This window comes from Oratosquilla oratoria, chromosome 25 (genome assembly GCF_046742065.1).
Source record: "Oratosquilla oratoria isolate Oo_2021 chromosome 25, ASM4674206v1, whole genome shotgun sequence".
NCBI classification, from domain to species: domain Eukaryota; kingdom Metazoa; phylum Arthropoda; class Malacostraca; order Stomatopoda; family Squillidae; genus Oratosquilla; species Oratosquilla oratoria.
Window position 1 is genome coordinate 49,319,231 of NC_134801.1, and position 20,000 is coordinate 49,339,230.

The 20,000-nt window shown below is 39.7% G+C and overlaps 1 protein-coding gene across 1 annotated transcript in view; it reads left to right on the forward strand.

Moving 5' to 3' along the window:
- The first annotated feature begins 7,567 nt into the window (after positions 1-7,567).
- Positions 7,568-20,000, forward strand: part of LOC143038935 (1-aminocyclopropane-1-carboxylate synthase-like protein 1) — a 26,146-nt gene continuing 13,713 nt past the window's right edge. The window contains exons 1-5 of the mRNA XM_076208721.1: positions 7,568-7,708; positions 8,402-8,543; positions 15,106-15,306; positions 16,611-16,775; positions 17,709-17,884. Coding sequence (XP_076064836.1) covers positions 8,415-8,543; positions 15,106-15,306; positions 16,611-16,775; positions 17,709-17,884 — 671 coding nt within the window. The 5' untranslated portion in view covers positions 7,568-7,708; positions 8,402-8,414. The remainder of the gene's footprint in view (positions 7,709-8,401; positions 8,544-15,105; positions 15,307-16,610; positions 16,776-17,708; positions 17,885-20,000) is intronic.

Sequence of the window (20,000 nt, forward strand, 5' to 3'; positions counted from 1 at the left end):
CATTATTACTTACCTTCACATTTTTTGTTGCACGAAAAGGATTGTTGTAAAACATGACTTTGGATACTCCAGGGGATATTTTCCTGTCGTCAAATTCAATGTCCTTACGGGATAAAGGTATCGACTCCTCATGGGATTCCGTCTCGTTCATGTTTTCTTTTATTGTATTGTCTTTTCATTTTCCTTTTGTTCCAACTTCGCCTTCCTACCTACTTTACTAGTCTTCTCTTAATTTTCTGCTATTTTCTACTTTCAAATTTTCTCACACTGCACTGGGAGTACCACTAGAGTTTCTATTCAACTTTCAATCCACCTCGATTCACAAACCTGATTGGAAGGTTTCCATTTTAGCTGCGCCCACCGAGAGCGGAACTATTAAAAAAGAGAAAGAGGTGTTAATCTAAATGGTAGAGGTTAGCCAATCTCGATTAACAAAGGATTACAAAGGCGGAGCATGCCGACAGGAGACCTTTTGGTCCATATCTAGGTCGGATGCGAAAAAAATCATAATAATTAAAATAATAAATAAAAACTATAATAATGTAAATAACAAATAAAATACATAAATAAATGCATAGGTATAGTTAAATAATAAACAAACAGGTAAATAGTAAATAATAATAAATTGACATATAACTAATAATAAATGAAAATCAGACAGACAAATAATAGCAAAACAAAAACAAATAATATTGACAGTAATAATATTGAAAGACTCCCTGACGTGGTACGACACTTTGCATCTGTCCACAAATTTCATGAAACTACTGGAGCCTATGTGCTGCACATGATGTTACCGACAAATATATTTATTTAGCTTAGAAATATTTTACGCCTTGATACTTAATTGTCTCGATTAATGAAAAGCACCGGTCGGGAGTGACAGACACTAAGGGAGAGAAAATATAAGATGGAAAAGACAATCATGGATAATAGGTCAAGTTGTGTGATTGCTAATAGTCTGCGCTTCGGTTGGTACAGCCGATAGGATACTTGTTATGGGCTGTAGTTCACCAACGCTTCTATCAATGTCACTCTTGTTGGTCACGCAACATTTTTATCCTACCTCAGCCTATCAAGGATCATTTAAAGTGTCTATTCTAAATTTGATTCTAGCAAACGATCAGGGATTTTGCTTTCTGTTATTATGACGGTCATTATTACAAATAAATAAAGAAACAGATAAATAAATACATTACTTCATATGTTTATATATTCATTTTTTATTCTTATTATCATTTATCTATTTATTTATTTATCTATTTTTATAATAATGAGACCAAATATGAAACCCAATTTGAATGGATAAAGCTTTCAAATATCTCGAAGAATTTCATAAATGACAGAACTGATCTATATATCAGGAGTAACGCCATGTAATCTTTTATCTGAAGAAAATGAATATTCGTCTATGGGTGCGTTGACACAATGTAATCGAGATGTCTTTCAAGGCATCACTGCCAAGAATAATCCTTTTAACCCGACTAAGATTGGCAAGCGTTAACTATACGAGTATTCCTAAATAGGCACACAGACTGCTTGTAAATGAAAAAAGTCTTATCACTGCCTTATCAGTCATTGCCCCACATTATGAAGCAGAAGAAAATAGATGTCGACCAAGTTACAGACTTTTATTTGTGGTGATTATTATTGGGAATATTAGTGCTTACCTCTGTTCGGGAAACTTTCCCTCGAGGTGTTATTTCCTTTCGATTCAGGAGCCTACCCTGAAACTTCGAACCACGCCTATCGTAACTTTAAATAAGACAAGCACCCGGCTGACGCCAGCTGTGGCTCCGCAACGGGGGCTTGGCCTGTGGCGCCGCTTCGCCTTTTCCTCGTCTTGACGGATTTTATTCAGTCTCCTTTGGTCACGGGAGTCTTTCATAGCTTTCCTGATGGCGTATTTGTTTCTTCGTTTTGCCTGGTTGAACGTTTTGAAGGCCTTCTCTAGATAATACATTTGATATGTTTTGTGGTCGGGTTTTCCGCCCGATTTCACAAAGCTTTTATACCCGACGAAATAATGTTTCGAGAAATTTTCAGAAGCGCTGTCTTCAATTTCTCCGTCAAAAAGCTCAAAATTGTCAAACATTTCGTCGGAACACTCGAAATCTTCAACTTCTCGTAGCGTCTCGTTGAATTTAAGCACTTTTCGTTGGAATTCTCGAACAGATGCGTTGGCACGGAAGGTTTTAACGTCTCTGTACAGATCCGGGAAAGCTTTTGTGTTCGTTACGTAACTGGGCATGCAGGTTCTTGTCATTCTGCAGTTCTGTTTTTTATTTTTTTCGGTTAACCGTAATCCATTTCCAAAAGTGGCGAAGACGCCTTTTCTTGTTAGCGTCAGATTCCCTGGCGGGCATGGTGCCTAAGATACAAAAAAAAAAAAAAAAAAAAAAAAAATTACGACCACTATCTTAAACAACGCACATGTAATAAAACCTTACGTGACGTGGCCCAAAGACGCCGGACCCCTTTCCGTTTTCGCTCAAGCTCACTTTGGTTTTGTGAAAACTGACAATTTGAGAAAACTCCGCGCTTTATAGTAAGTAGATATAAGCTTGATCAGTTGGCCCACAAGCAGCCTGCGAGAGTATTTGTTCAAAGTTGTGTTGGAGGAAGAATACATTTCCATTTGAGGACAACGCGATTAGCATCACTTCACATACTACGGTCTAAAAGGTAAATGGTAATTTTTGTAACTGGACAAGTGCTACAGTTTATTCACATAATTGCGTTAGAGCTCAGAAAATTTTGTTTTGACGATATACCGTTCCTAAGCGCGTGTGTGCGCATGCACACACACACACACACACACACACACACACACACACACACACACACACACACACACACACACACACACACACACACACACTCGTGGCGCAGTGGTAGAGTTCCTGGCCGCCACTACGACGGTCTGGGTTCGAATCTCGCCAACGGCAGAAATAATTTCAGTATACCTGCACTGCGAGTCATTACTCCAAATTTACGTGGGCGGGGAGTTGTATTTACCTAGTTATATTCTACGGGAAGGGGAGCTATGCTCGTGGTGTCTCGTCTTCATATCTCATTTTATCTAGACTGTTTTTAAATTCATGTATTGTTTTTGCACACACCACTTTCTCATCTAACTTGTTCCAAATGTCTATTACTCTGTGGGGAAAGCTGTTCTTTTTCAGGTCTCTTCTATAACTGTCTTTCTTGATTTTCTTTCCGTGTCCTCTTATATTTCTACTATCCCATATTATTAGATCTTCTCTATCAATAGTTTCTATGCCTTTCATGATTCTATAAGTAGTTATCAAGTCTCCTCTCTCTCTTCTTTGCTCTAATGTCTGTAGCTCAAGCTTTGCTAGTCTCTCTTCATATGATAGTTCTGAGAGTGTTGGTGCCAATTTTGTAATTGCTCTTTGTATTCTTTCAAGTTGTGTAATTTTTTTTTTTTTTTTGTACTTGGTGACCACGTCGTCACTGCATATTCCAATCTTGGTCTTATCAAAGTGACTAGTATTTTCTTCACCATTTCTTCGTCTAGGTATGTAAATTCCACTTTGATTGCTCTTATTGAAAAAAAAATTAAACCTTTGATATAACACAAAGGCGAATAAGCGCAATGATTTTTGTAACGGGGAGTGGGAATTTGTCCTGAAATGGTTGTAGCTTGGTTCGGGACAAATTCCCTCTCCCCGTTACAAAAATCATTGCACTTATTCGCCTTTATGTTACATCAAATGTTTTTTCCTTTCAGAATTCTTTTTTTAGACAAAAATTTGGTTGTAGCATGGGTTCAAATCTCTCTCCTCTACTGGCCAATCTGTACATGAAATATTTTGAGTCTGTTCTTCTGCCAAACATTAAACCCGCAGACATGGTTTGGTTTAGATACGTAGATGATATTTTTACTGTTTGGGATGAAAATTGGTGTTCATTTGATAACTTTTCTGCTAATTTAAATTCGTTAGCCTCCAACATTAAGTTTAAAGTTGAATGGGAAGAACAAGGTAAGCTACCCTTTTTAGATGTTCTCATTGTTCGTGACGGGGACAAGCTTGCTTTTACCGTCTATAGAAAAGAAACCCATTCTGGTAGTTATCTTCATTATTTCAACAGTTACCCAAAGTAAAAAGTAGCGTTGCATCAGGGTTATTTCTTCGAGCTCTTAGAATTTGCAGCCCCCAGTTTCTTGAAGGAGTATTAAACATTATAAAATCTCAACTTAGTAAATTAGCTTACCCGGATTGGTTCTTGGTTAAAGCCCTCAACCGAGCGAGATCCAATTTTTTCAACACCACACCCATTTCCTCTAATTTTTCATTGGACAAGAGCTCCTTAATCGTTCCCTTTTCTGATTCATTTATTCATTCGACCAAGTTTCTTCCCAAAGACAAATTAAATTCAGTTAATTATTACCCTAACACCATTAATAAAAATTTGGTAAATGTCCACCAAAGGTTGAAAGAAGAGCATAGTAAAGGTTGTGACTTAGTTTACATCGGACAGAGTGGAAGGGATTTGAATACTAGGATAATCGAACATAAACGTTCCATTAAATATGGACAAGAGAGCTCAGCTGTGTTCCAACATGTTAAGCAATTTAAACATTGTTTAGATTGGGACAAAGCTGAACTTATTTATAAATCCAGATGTGTGTTCAGGAGAAAAATTGTAGAATCTACTATTATTGAATAGGACTTTTTATCACCAACCTATTGAAAACACATTTGCCTCCTGACCTCACATACGGAGTGAGCCGAGGGCAGGGATCTCTCCCAATGTTCCCCTTTCTCATGTCAAGGGTGCTACTTAAGTAGGACTCGCTCTCTTGTTTGTATCTACTGAAGAGGATTGCAGTTTGCAATCGAAATATATAGATTCCCCGTCTCCAGTCTTTTCTACTCCAACAGTGGGTTTAACGCGATTGACAAATGTGTGATTACATTTTTCACCTGTAATATATATATATATATAAATATATATATAATATATATATATAAGATCTGGAGTCTGGAATCCATGTAGAAAGGGGAGAAGCGTAAACACCAGACTCAAAGTGGGAAGTTTGATGCCCGACGTTTCGGTCCTAGTCCTAGGACCATCTTCAGGGGTGTGAAAATGTACAGTGCTCAAATGAGCTTGTTATACTGTCCGTGGTTGGAATTGGGAGAGATATTCCGCACTGCCGAAGCTGTCCGGGTCCCCCTCCTCTTCCAGTCCAGTCGCTACGAGTACCGGACGACTGGATCATCTTACATACCCAATTGTGCATAAAGGCTCTCATATACATTTAATTTACAAAGAATAAATACAATACAATAAAATAACATAAAATAAAATTAAATACAATCAAATCAAATAAAATTCAATAAAAATAAAATTCATTAAAACAAAATAAAATAAAACGCCACTTGTGCAGCAATTGAAAGTTCACTACGCACTTGCACGCAAAGGAAATAAATTAAAACTTGTTCACCCACACTGTTACTTTTGTTCACCTTGTCCTCTCTCACTCAAGTAGTTTAAAATGAAGCCACTTTATGTTGCGTCTGTCGTTGTGTTTTTAGTGCCCAGGTATATTGGATTTAAATCTATGCACCTGTTTACGCTAACTTCTTTTGTCGTCCACGCTTCTAACAATAATCTCCTTTTCTTTGAGTTGTCTCTATGTACCACTGTGGCTTCTTCCCAGTCACTGTTGTGTTGGAGTTCGTTTGTGTGTTTGTAGATTGCTGAGGCTGCATCTTTCCGTCTAACTGCCCGTTTATGTTCTTCAATTCTAGTGGCGAGTTTCTTCTGTGTTTCTCCTATGTAATCTGCATCACAATCCAAACAGCCAATGCGATATACTTAACCCACCTGCAGAGTGGGTGCTTCTATGTCCTTGACCTTGGTGAGGTTGTGATGCAGAGTGTTGCGTGGTTTATGTGCTACCTGTATGTTCTTGTCCCGGAGTATCCTGGCCGTTACCTCTGATACACTTTTAATGCATGGAATTGTGACCCTGTGTCCTGTGTGAGGAGATTGTGTCCCGGTGCGTCGTGTCCTCGTCCATTTCCGTACGGTTCGATTCGGATAACCGTTGGCTCGAAAAACGTCACGCAGGTGCCTTTTCTCGGCTCCCACCGCATCTGTCGTGGAGCAGATCTTATCTGATCGGTTCAATAACATGCGGATTAGGCTTCTCTTGTGGCAGTCCGGGTGGTAACTGTCGTAGTCTAGAAGTCTGTGTGTGTGTGTGTGTGTGTGTGTGTGTGTGTGTGTGTGTGTGTGTGTGTGTGTGTGTGTGTGTGTGTGTGTGTGTGTTGTATACGCTGGTCTCGAGGTGGTCTCCTTCTCTTGAAACTAAGATGTCTAGAAACGGAAGCACCCCATGAACTTCCAATTCCATGGAGAACTGGATGGCCGGTTCTAAGCTATTGAGCCTAGTGAAGACAACTCAAAGAAAAAGAGATTATTTGTATATATATATACATATATAGATATATATGTATACGTATATATATATATATAAATTATATATATATATATATATATATATATATATATATATATATATATATATATATATATATTATCACTATCCGAGTGATGAAAATTCCTCCACTACTTCAACCCATTGGTTTACAGGCCCCAACATGAAGTGCCGGCATGCTTATTCGTGGTCCTGTTCCTATCCTTCAAGTTCCAAACTAAGAAGCTCCGCCCTCTCTTTGTGACGTATATAAGGGGACGTGGTTGATAGTTTCTCGCTTCTCTTCTGACAAGGTTCACAGCAATAGGGTACAACCCCCTCCCCCTCTTATCTCTAAGTCACCACATTGCTCTCCGTTGCCTTAATATCTGCCTGAATTCTATCGTAAGTATTACTAAGTACAGTTGAGCCTTGAATAATTACCTTTCTAGATCTTCCAATTTTTATATTTATTATAGGATGTATTTGTTAAGGAAATTATACTTATCATAGGACGTATTAGATAGAAAAAATGATATTTATCATAGGATATATTAGTTAGGAAAACTGATGTTTACCCTAGAATGCATTAGTTAGGGAAAGCGTTATTTAGTGTATTAGTAATGAAGATTACGTGAAGATCAGCAGCTTTTATACCCGGTAATGTGGGTTAGATGAGAAGAAGGTAGATGGTGATTGCCTGGATTACTGCTAATGCTGCGGATTAGGTACGGTCAGTGTGTGTGTGCTGTAATGCAATAATTATTACGTCAATATTTCTGTATTTTTCTCATATATATATATATATATATATATGTGTGTGTGTGTGTGTGTGTGTGTGTGTTTATTTTCCATTTTCTATTTTATTTTTATCATATATATATGTATATATATATATATGTGTGTGTGTGTGTGTGTGTGTATAATATATATATATATATATATATATATATATATATATATATATATATATATATATTTCAATTTATAGGTAAGTGCAAGCTGCACCAGTAAATTATAATGTAAAATACTTTATTTGTATAACACACAGAACTTGTGTCTGAGCAATTAAACTGGGTGATAATTCTGACCGATATACGGGCCGATTAGAAGTATTGTTCACACCCGGATATGTCAAACAACGCAGTTGGGAAATGCTTGCCACCTCCTGTCTCTCGGGGCAATCGCCTCAGAGAAAGCAGTTCAAGTGCTGAATCAGCATGTTGCTGGCACCTGTCTCGAAGAGCGAAAGAGGTAGTTTTGGCCTTATCTTCCTTCCATCGCGCAGTTTCTGACGTATGTGAAATCTGTGTCAGTGAATATGAATAATCCGTACTTATCATTTTCATTCGCAACTTCCCTATTCCGTCTCTCATATATATATATATATATATATGTATATATATATGTATATATATACAGTATATATATATATATATATATATGTATATATGTATATATATATATACACGTGTGTGTGTGTGTGTGTGTGTGTGTGTGTGTGTGTGTGTGTGTGTGTATGTATGTGTGTGTGTGTGTGTGTGTGTGTGTGTGTGTGTGTATGTTGCACGTGCAGGTTATGCTAGCTAGTATCAATGCATCCGCTTGCACACAGATGAAGAGTTAGTGGTACTAATCCCGCTCAAGACCTCACCTCTCAGGTCAGGCAGGGCCAAAGAGCAATTATTTCCGAATTACCAGCCAGCCACGCTGTCATTTCGACTCCAACGGTCGACACATGATACCAGGCATTGTAGTAGTAATAATTATTCATTTTAATAATTGTATGTCCACTTGGACATGGACATATATTGTATATATTCCAATGCTAGGATTTAATGTATGTACTCTAGCAAGTATTTGAGCCTTAGCTCAACTCTAGTCATGCCAAATTGGCTCCATGTAATTTGAATTATTGTATGTATTTCCTTATTGGCAAAAACATAGGAAAAAGTCCAGAATGTTGACCACCGGCAATGATACAGTGCTGTCCAAGCGAGCAACTAAAACGGCCAATACCGACGAGTTTCTCCTCACCCAATTTGAAAAGGCTGAGGCTAATTTGTTCCATGCTAAGGACAACCCAGAGGTAGGTCACTTGAGACATTTTTACATTAAGAAATATGAATAAACGAAGGGGGCTAGCGTGGGCCAGTCCTACTTACGGTTTCCCGGATTGGGTGAAAGGGTTTACTTACTCATTGTATGTTCTTTACGGTGAGTGACTGGAGATCCACACAACGCAACCTTTTCGAACCTCTAGATTGGAAATGATGGTCAATGCTGGTAGAGAAACACACACACACACACACACACACACACACACACACACACACACACACACACACACACACACACACACACACACACACACACTCGGTGGCGCTGTTGGTAGAGCACTGGACTGCGAAGTACGGGGGTGCTCGCATTACCTGGTTCGAATCCTGCCCAGGTCCGAAATTATTTCGGTGTCGCTGCGCTTCGGGTCGTTACTCTGACTCTCGTGGGCGGGGAGTTGGGGGTGTGTATGTGTGAAAGGTCATAGCATTACCCATAGATCGGTCATATGAGCTCTGAGCTTTCTTCCAGGAGGGAAATAGCTGTCGATCACGAGTCCAACACGTGATCCAAAGACCAAGGTGAATACACATACACACACACACACACACACACACACACACACACACACACACACACACACACACACACACACACACACACACACACACACACACACACACACACACACACACACGATCGTCGAATTGAGGGTGAAGATTAGAACTCCGGAAAAAAAACCCGCAATTTTCGTGGACTTCAACGACGAGAGAGTACCTGTGCTGTATTAGTAGGGAGGGGGAAAGCTCGTGGTTTAGTGGGAAGGTGAAGAAAAAGGAGAAGCGAGGGATTATTGAGGAAAATGGAAGAGAATGAGGAAGGGGACGAACTGGCTCTGGACGTCAGAAGGAATGTAAACAAGAGATGTGCAGACGACACAGGCGAAGTCGAGCAAATCATTGATAGTATAAAAATTAGAAATATAGATAAGAACAGCACAATAGAAAGTGGAGATAATTATTTCTATGGATTTAATGAGGGAGGAAATGACAACCTCCCCCGATTAATAAGTCTAGAGGAAAAACTAACAAAAATTAACGAATCATGGGAGGTTAGGTTTAGTCAGCTTGCACTGATTACACAAAGATTTGATAAATTGGAAGAACTAAAGAAGGTGAACCAAAATCTAAAAAAAAAAAAGACAGTTAAAAGAAGTAAAGGATGAGAATGAGGCATTAGAGAGGAATAATAAAGAGAATAAAGAGTCCATAGAAAAATAGGTAAGTGGTTGGAAAAGGGTTCAGCAGAATAACAAAAGTGAATTTAGAGATATAGTGAAACAACAGATGAAGGATCACACTAAAGTCTTATTTATTAAAGTGATGAGGGAGAAGGAGAATATAGTAAGAGACCTAGCATATAAAAATGAATATATATCTATTTAGGAATGGAAGAGAAACATAATCCAAATAGGACTACAAGAGTAAGAAGTGAGAAAGAAAGAGTGAACAGGGCACTAAAAATATTTCAAGAAGGTGAACAGAAAATAGTCAAAGAAATCGAAGAAATATATAAGCTAAGGAAATACAATACATATAAGACCAGACCAATTAGAGTTAAATTCAGGTCACAAACGACAGCAGAGAATGTCTTATCAAAAACAGGAAAACTAGCAGAAAGTGATCAGTACAAACAGGTATGGATAAAAAGAGAGATGAGTAAAGAGGAAAGAGAGGAAGACAAAACAAAAATAATCGAAGCTAAGAAAAAAAAACGAGAAAAGAACAGAGTCAGACAAAGAGAAGTTCTATTGGAGAGTAGTGGAATCGAAAGTGAGGAAATTGTTCTTAGGAGAGAAAAACAGAAGGGAAACAGAAAACACGATGGAGGTAACAGAAAATTAAAAGTGTCTTTCACAAATATAGATGGCTTAATAACAGGTTTGATTCAACTGAATAATTACCTAATGGAAAAGAAATCTGACAATAGGAATTGTGGAGACAAAATTGAAAGGTCCATTACCACCCAACAGTGTAGGGCATGGTGTATATAATTATTGGATTAGGAACAAAGAAGTAAAATAAGGTGGAGTTATTTTCCTGACTAAAAAGGATATAAACGTGAGGAATGTTACATATGGTAAGAATAGAGTGGAAATTATGATGGAAATAGAGGACAGGGACAAGAAGAGCAGGAAGTTTGTGGTAAATTATGTGTCTCCTAAAACGACTTCGTGGGAAGAGAGAGAACATAGAAATATGTTAAAAGACACAAGGATAACACTAAATAAGATAATTGAAGATGGAGGTAAAATAGTTATAATGGGTGATTAATTGTAAACAAATTTGCTGGAAAGAGTTGACAATGAAGGGTGGAAACGACCTATGGGGAAATGTACTACTTGATATGATTATAGAATATACAATGACACAATGGATACAAGAGAATGCTAGGTATAAAAATAAGGAAGAACCATCGAGACTGGACCTATTAATCACATCAGAACCTGAAATAGTGGACAATATTGTATACAAGACACCACTAAGTAAAAGTGACCACATATTAATAGAACTGGAGCTAAATGAAGAAAAATACATGGTAAAAACGAACAATATAGAAAGGGAAGAATTATATATGCAAAAAAAAATTGACAGAAATGAAATTTTTCTAAGCAGACTGGGAAAGGATATACAAAGAGGAAACAACAGTATAAGAGAAATGTAAAATTTTTACAAAAATTAATAAGGAAGGGGTGGAAAAGTCTGTTCCAAGACGAAAACAAGAAAAAGGGTATATGAAATGTTGGTACAACAAAAAATATGTAGAGAGTTAAAATATAAAAGGGATAAAGCTCGAATAAAATGGAGGAAAGACAAAAAAAAAAGGAAAATATACTGATTATAGACATGAATATGTACAAGTGCGCAGAGAACAAGAGAGAAAATACGAAAAGGATGTCATAGAAAGATGTAAAGATCAACCAAAATTATTTTATAGATTTGTAAGCAACAAACTGAAAAACAAACAAGAATTAGAGAAACTACAAGAAGGAATAGAATATACAGAGGAAATATAAATAATCATGAACAGGCATTTTAAATCAGTGTTTACGAGGGAGAACATACAACCTAGAGAAGTCGATTGTGAAAGAGATAGGAGTAACAAAGAATGAAATAATGAATCACTTGAGTAATCTCGATGTCAGAAAATCGCATGGTCCAGATGAAATGGCGTGCTGGATTTTTAGAGAATGCAGGGACGAACTAAAAGACAAAATTCATAGTCTAATAAGCCGTTCATTGAAGGAAGGAAAAGTTCCAGAAGATTTGAAAAGAGCAAATATAGTACCAATATATAAGGGGAGAAACAACGAAGACCCTACAAACTATAGATCGGCCTCTGTTACAAGTACGGTAGCAAAAAAATTGTGAAAGAATGATCAAAATTAGATGGGTAAAGCATTTGAAAAAATTTTTTTTTACTAGATCCGAGGCAGTTTGGATTTAGACAAGGAAGATCATGTGTCACAAACTTGATGTGTTTATACTTAAGACTAATAGAGATGATACAGGAAAGAGATGGATAGGCTGATTGTGCCTTTCTAGACCTGAAAAAAAGCTTTTGATAAGGTGCCACATAAGAAATTGCTAAAGAAATTAGAAACTGCAGAAGGAATACAGGACAAACTACTTAAGTGGATGGAAGAATTCTTGCATGAAAGAAAAAGGGGAGTGGTGATAAGAGACAAACATTCCAATTGGGATGAGGTAATTAGTGGAGTTCCACAAGGAACAGTATCAGCCCCAGTAATGTTTGCTATATACATTAATGATATGAGTAAAGGAATTGAAAGTTATATGAGCTTATTCGCAGATGATATGAGTAAAGGAATTGAAAGTTATATGAGCTTATTCGCAGACGATGAAAAAATGTCGAACAAATGAACACCGAAGATTGTAAATCGCTGCAGAGTGATCTCAATATAGTATGTGAATGGAGTAGGAAGTGGGAAATGGAATTCAACATTAAGAAGCGTAGTATTATGGAATTTGGAAGAAGCAAATAAAGAATAGTGGGATCATATACATTGGGAGAGGAAGAAATTAAAAAAGTGGAAAAAGAGAAGGACCTAGGAGTCATTATTATGAATGTCCCCTGAGAAACATACAAACATAATTTTTGGGGAAACTTATAGTTTGATAAGATCAATCAAAGTGGCATTTACATACGTGGACAAAGAAATGGTGAAGAAAATACTAATTACTTTCATAAGACCAAAATTGGAGTATACAGGGACGACGTGGTCATCAAGTACAAAAAATGTATAACAAAACTTGAAAGAATATAAAGAGCAATTACGATATTTGCACCAACGCTCTCAGAACTGTCATATGAGGAGAGGCTGGCAAAACTTCAGCTACAGAATTTGGATCAAAGAAGAGAGAGAGGAGACTTGATAAATATGTATAGAATCATGGAGGGCATAGAAATTATTGATAGAGAGGATCTAATAAAATAGGATAGTAGAGATACAAGAGGACATGGAAAGAAAATCAAGTAAGACGATTATGGAAGAGACCTGAAAAAGAACAGCTTTCCCCACAGGATAATAGACGTTTGGAATAGGTTAGACGAGAATGTGGTGTGTGGAGAAGCGATACACGAATTTAAAAAGTCTAGATAAAACGAGATATGAAGACGGGACACGTCGAGCATAGTTCGGCTTCCCGTAAAATACAACTAGGTAAACACACACACATACACACACACACACACACACGCACGCGCACGCGCACACACATACACACACACACACACACACACACACACACACACACACACACACACACACACACACACACACACACACACACACACACACACACACACACACACACACACACACACACACACACACACACACACACACACACACACACACACACACACACAAATAAACAAAATTGTCGGAGAATCCTGTAACTTGCTAAGACCAATAAAAATGGCATTTACGAGTACATATTTGGACGAAAAAAATGATTAGATAAATATTAGTCACACTGATAAGGCCTCGACTAGAACATGCGGCGATATTGTGGTCACCCAGTATCAAAAAGAATATAAAGAAAATCGAAAGAATCCAAAGAGCAGCCACAAAAATGGCTCCTGCACTTTCAAACTTGTCATATGAGGAGAGACTGGCTAAATTGGAGTTACCGACTCTGGAGCAAAGAAGACAGAGAAGTGACCTACTGACCATCTATAGAATCATAAGAGGTTAATGTCAAAAGTTCGAGTCATGAGTATTGTAGGAACAGTGTTGAATTGGATTGAAGCCTGGTTGAAAGATAGAAGACAGCGTGTAGCTATTAAAGGGGCATCGTCTGGCTGGTCTTGTTACCAGTGGGGTGCCCCAAGGGCCTGTATTAAGTCCGCTTTTCTTCATCATCTATATCAGTGAAATAGATGTTGAAATTATGAGCCACATAGCTAAGCTTACGGATGACACTAGTTTGGGAGCAAATGTCGCAACACCTGAAGGTGTAGAAATTCTTAGATCAGGCTTAGAGAAAGTGAGGAAGTGATCTGAGAGGTAGATAATGCCATTTGATCTGGAAAAGTGCAAGATCATGCATATCGGGCATGCAAACCAGAGGGCAGACTACTCTTTCCTGGGTCATGACATACCAAGTAAAGAATTGGAAAATGATTTGGGTGTCTTGACTAGCAGCGGCCTCAAGTCCTCAAAACAGTGAACTGAAGTAGAAAAAAGGGCACAAAAAATTAAAGGTTACATCAGAAGACAATTTTGTGACCTGAAGCATGAAATAGCCTCGACACTTTAAGATTTTCTGGTTGGTTCTCATTTGGAATACGCCGTCCAGTTCTGGTCGCCGAGCTTGAGGATGGGCGTGGAGAGTCTACAACGAGTTAAGGCACGAGCAACGAAACTTATTCCCGCCATTAGACAAAAAGGCTACCAGAGGCGTCTCAAGGCTTTGGGGTTCTTTTCTCTAGAAATCAGGAAATTGCCTGGACAGCTAATAGAGGCTTCCAAAATACTTCAAAGATTTGATAACATTGACTATCGACGTCTCTTCAGTTTGAACGTGAATACCACTCGTAATCATGGGTGGTAATTCAATCCCCATCGTTACTTATGTGACATAGTTGGCGATTTATTTACCTATAAAATCTGCAATACTTGGAACATTCTGTCAAAGGGCGTAGTAAATAATTCCTCGGTTGAACAGTTCAAAAGACGGTTAAACAAGATGCTACACACTTTAGTATGAACACCCCCGTAACCTTATAATGGTACCTCCTTGGTATAGGCTGTAAAATCTTCCTTGTAATTCCTTATAACTCTCTCTCACGCTCCCCTTTCTCCCTCCCGCCTTCCCTCTTCCTCTACGTTCCTCCCCTCCTTCATTTTCCTTCTCCCTCTTTCTTTCCTTCTCATTCCCTCCTATTTCCCTCTCTTTCCCTCCTCTCTCTTCATCTCTCTTTCCCTCCTCTCTCCCTCTCTCTTCATCTATCTTTCTCTCCCTTTCTCCTTCCCACCCTCGTATCACTCAGAACTCCAACCGCAGGGCATCGTGAACATGGGCACAGCCGTCAACCGTGTTATGGAGGTGGAGCTGATCGAGCGGCTGACGAAGCCTGACGCCCTTCGATTCGAGCAACGCTATATGCACTACTTCAACAATTCCGGCTTGTTGGAACTTCGTCAGGCAGTGGCAGACACACTGACTAGGCATCTGGCCCCTGACAATCCCGTCAGTCCTGATAATGTAAGTCGAAAACTCTCTTCACCCACTTCATCTTTCACCTCCTCTCTCTTCCTCTCGCTCACTACCTCTCACCCCCCTCTCTCTTCCTCTCGCTCACTCCCTCTCACCCCCCTCTCTCTTCCTCTCGCTCACTACCTCTCACCCCCCTCTCTCTTCCTCTCGCTCACTACCTCTCACCCCCCTCTCTCTTCCTCTTGCTCACTACCTCTCACCCCCCTCTCTCTTCCTCTCTCTCACTACCTCTCACCCCCTCTCTCTTCCACCTCGCTCACTACCTCTCACCCCCTCTCTCTTCCTCTCGCTCACTACCTCTCACCCCCTCTCTCTTCTCTCTCTCACTACCTCTCACCCCCCTCTCTCTTCCTCTCTCTCACTACCTCTCTCTTCCTCTCGCTCACTACCTCTCACCCCCCTCTCTCTTCCTCTCGCTCACTACCTCTCACCCCCCTCTCTCTTCCTCTCGCTCACTACCTCTCTCTTCCTCTCGCTCACTACCTCTCATCCCCCTCTCTCTTCCTCTCGCTCACTACCTCTCACCCTCCTCTCTCTTCCTCTCGCTCACTACCTCTCACCCCCTCTCTCTTCTCTCTCTCACTACCTCTCACCCCCCTCTCTCTTCCTCTCTCTCACTACCTCTCACCCCCCTCTCTCTTCCTCTCGCTCACTACCTCTAACCCCCCTCTCTCTTCCTCTCGCTCACTACCTCTCATCCCCCTCTCTCTTCCTCTCGCTCACTACCTCTCACCCCCCTCTCTCTTCCTCTCGCTCACTACCTCTCTCTTCCTCTCGCTCACTACCTCTCACCCCCCTCTCTCTTCCTCTCGCTCACTACCTCTCACCCCCCTCTCTCTTCCTCTCGCTCACTACCTCTCACCCCCCTCTCTCTTCCTCTCGCTCACTACCTCTCACCCCCCTCTCTCTTCCTCTCGCTCACTACCTCTCACCCCCCTCTCTCTTCCTCTCGCTCACTACCTCTCACCCCCCTCTCTCTTCCTCTCGCTCACTACCTCTTACCCCCCTCTCTCTTCCTCTCGCTCACTACCTCTCTCTCGCTCACTACCTCTCTCTCTCTCCTCCATACCCCCGTATCTCTAACTCTATTTCACACTCACTCTTATTCACACACACACACACACACACACACACACACACACACACACACACACACACACACACACACACACACACACACACACACACACACACGCTCTCACACGCATACAAACACACATATTCACATACACTCTTACACAAATCTGTCTTACGTAAACTTTCCCAATTATTGATTCTTTCTTTCCTTCCAGCTGGCGATCATGAACGGCGCCGGCAGCTGCCTTGACGCCCTCGCCTATACTCTGTGCGACCCTGGTGACGTCGTGCTCACGCCCACGCCCGTCTACACCCGCATCTTTACCGACATTGAGGAGCGGGGTCAAGTGGACGTTATGCCAATCGTTTGCAAAGCCGTGGTACGATTTTCAGGAGTCTATTGTACGCGTGTGCCGATATATCAGCATGACCACGGGCATTACCTAAAATCTTTTCTACAGGTTTCTATAGGGTAAATGGCTCATGGAAGTCCCCATTAGCCCATTGATCGCTGTTAGTTTCTCTCATCTGAATAACATCACCTGACGTCAACCAGAATAAGATGTAACCTGTAAATCGATTGGTAGCAGTATAATTTTTCAAGGGACGCCAGACATTACGAATTCTGTGGATGAGCTGTGAATAGAGGAGTATGAAGTTTTGTCATTGAGCGTTTAAGTGTTTATGATTATCTTATTGTTGCTTGCTGTTAGTGAAAGAGGGCAGTTAGCGATGAAGATAGAATTCAAAACCTGGCCTATAATAAATATAATCTATGGAATTTCCTGTCGTAGGATATGTGTAGGTAATTCAATATAATGTAACTCATGTATAGAGTAAGTTTTGCCAAAAATATATCATGGGTCAGGTTTGAGGAGCTGCGGTCACACTTTACTTTTTCACTTTTTACCTATCAATTGTGCCTTCAGACCCAAAATCACTTGGCACAAATGCCAGTCTAACTTTTCTTTCACGAAAGACCTATGGGAAGTCTAGGAAGAGATGACATTTGTCAAATAGACTCGTGGAAACAATTTATATAGTGACTGGTGCTGGATATTTAAACCAGAACCTTTATATATCAAAACTAGGAAAATGGATGCTTAATTGTTGTGTATCTAATATGCTTCATTATGTAGAAGTTCTAAGTTAACAAATTTACTGTATTTCTCTTTATATTTGTATTTCTAAAATAATAGTCAAATACATATTTGCACTGCCTTGAGATATAGTAAGTCAGATTCATTTGTGTGTGACAGTTCTATTTGTTCTTTCTCCTGACCACCAACACCTGTGCCATAATGTACACACAGCCGGACAATGCAGAGGAGAGCTTTCGACTTTACAAGGAAACAGTGGAGGACAAGATTTTGGAGACACAGTCTGCTGGGCGAAGAGTTCGCGCCTTAATCCTAGTCAACCCAAACAACCCACTTGGCGATATCTACCCTCCAGGTCTCCTCCTCGACATCATGAAGATCTGTGCGAAGTGAGTATTATAGGCAAACCTCCTGTCAGGTGGTGCCTCAAATGGTTTATTTGAGAAGCTGAAAGAAACCAGCTGTGATTATTTTGATAATCAGATAATTGGGAAAATAGTAAATATAAGAATTGTAAGACTAACATCTCCTCTCTAATCACTAAGATCACCTGGTGTATTTAAAAAGATGTGTTGATTGAATGAGATAGACGAGATTTCAAGAAAAAGACTTCTCTTCAGTTTTAATAAGATCACCTGGAGGTAAGCAGGTTGAAATATTTTCAGTAGCATGTAGCTGATACTTTTGGGCCTATACGGGCGCCTGTACGGACCAGAACCACACAAAACTTTGTCTGTGATAGAGGAAATCTCTATTCATAGGGAAAGGATACTACTTTATTATACTGCGACTGTCCCTCCGTTATGTTGTCCCCTTCTCCTAATACTGTCCTGCACCACTTCTTTGATGGTGGAGATGTACAGTGTTGATGATAGCAAACACAGTGTTTAGAAAGCCAAGCATAAGTACACATGTGAGAGGGTGGTTGATGGAAGTGTGGCAGATAGGGCTTTATTGGACTATATAGTGGTAACCAAAAGGAAAGTAGAAAGAGTTTTTATGTATATATTCTTGAGGGAGAGAGTGGTGAAATATCAGATTATTTTTTGGTAGAAGGTAAGTTGAGAGTGAAAGAAAGATGGAGAAAGAGGAAAAAGACAGAAGTTAGGGAAATGCTTAGAGTAAACTGCATAAGTGAGAAAGAAAAGGAGAGGTACAAGAAGAAGTGGAGAGAAGAGTGGGAGGGAGTGAAGGATAGAGTAAAACTAGGAGTGGTGAAATGGGGATATTTCAAGGAGGGAGCCATAAGGTTTGCAAAGATGGTGTGTGGAACAAAGGGGGCAGAGGGAAATAGAGGGAAGGATTATGAAGCAAAGAAGTTTGTAGAAGAGAAGAATCGAGCATCCACGATTTGGTTGCAAAATAGGACGAGAGACTCATACGGGAGGTACAAAGAAGAGAGAAGTAAAGCATAAGATAAAGGAGGCAAAAAGGAAAGCAGATATGAAATAGAGTAGGAGTATGATAGAATTTTTCTTTTTAGATAATGAAATATGTTTTGGAAGGAAATTAAGAGAGGAAGGGGAGGTGAATCAAGTAGAAAAGAAAAGGTAAAAGGTGCATATGGAGAGATGATAATGGAAGAGACGTCAGTAAGAGGAAGATGGGCAGTATATTCCAGGGAGTGCTAAATGTGAAGGAGGATAGTTGCAATGGGAAGCGCTAAGAAAATTACAGTGATGAATGAGGAAAAGGGAGGAGAAATAAGGAAAGATGAAATGAAAGCAGTTATTAAAGTGATGAGAGCAGGTAAGGCACCTGGGTCAGGTGGGTGTCTTCCGGAGTATCTAAAAAAGGTGAGGTACAGTGATGGTGGACTGGCTGGTCAAGTTAATATTTGTCTAAAATAGGGTATAGTGCCGGATGACTGGAGGAGTGACTGCATAGTTCCACTTTACAAAGGAAAAGGGGACATGTGTGAGTGTAGTAATTTCAGAGGGATCAGTTTATTGAGTGTAGTTGGTAAGGGTTTTGGTAGGGTTTTGATCGAGACCATTTGGAGAGACACAGGGGGAGTAATTTGTAAAGAACATTGTGAGTTTAGGACGGGTAGGGGTTGCGTGAATCAGGTTTTTATGGTTAGGCAGATTTGTGAGAAAGCTTTAGGATTTTTTTTTTTTTTTTTTATTATTATTATTTTTTTTTTTTGACATGGTAAACAGGAATCCACTGTGGGAGGTATTACAGATATATGGGATAGGGGGAAAGCTGTTAAGAGTAGTCAATATTTTTTACAATAGTAGAGTATGTATAAGAACCATAAATGGAGAAAGTGAGTGGTTTGAGGTAAAGGTGGGACTTCGCCAAGCATTTGTCATGTTACCGAGGCCGGGGATTGGAGATGGTTAAAGAAAATGAAGAAAATGAGAAATAAGCCAGTTGGTGTTTGCTGATGACACTGCGTTTGTAGCAGGGTCAGAGGAGATATTAAGGAAGTTAATGACGGAGTTTGGGAAGGTGTGCAAAAGAAAGAAGTTAAAGATAAATGTGGGTAAATGTAAGGTG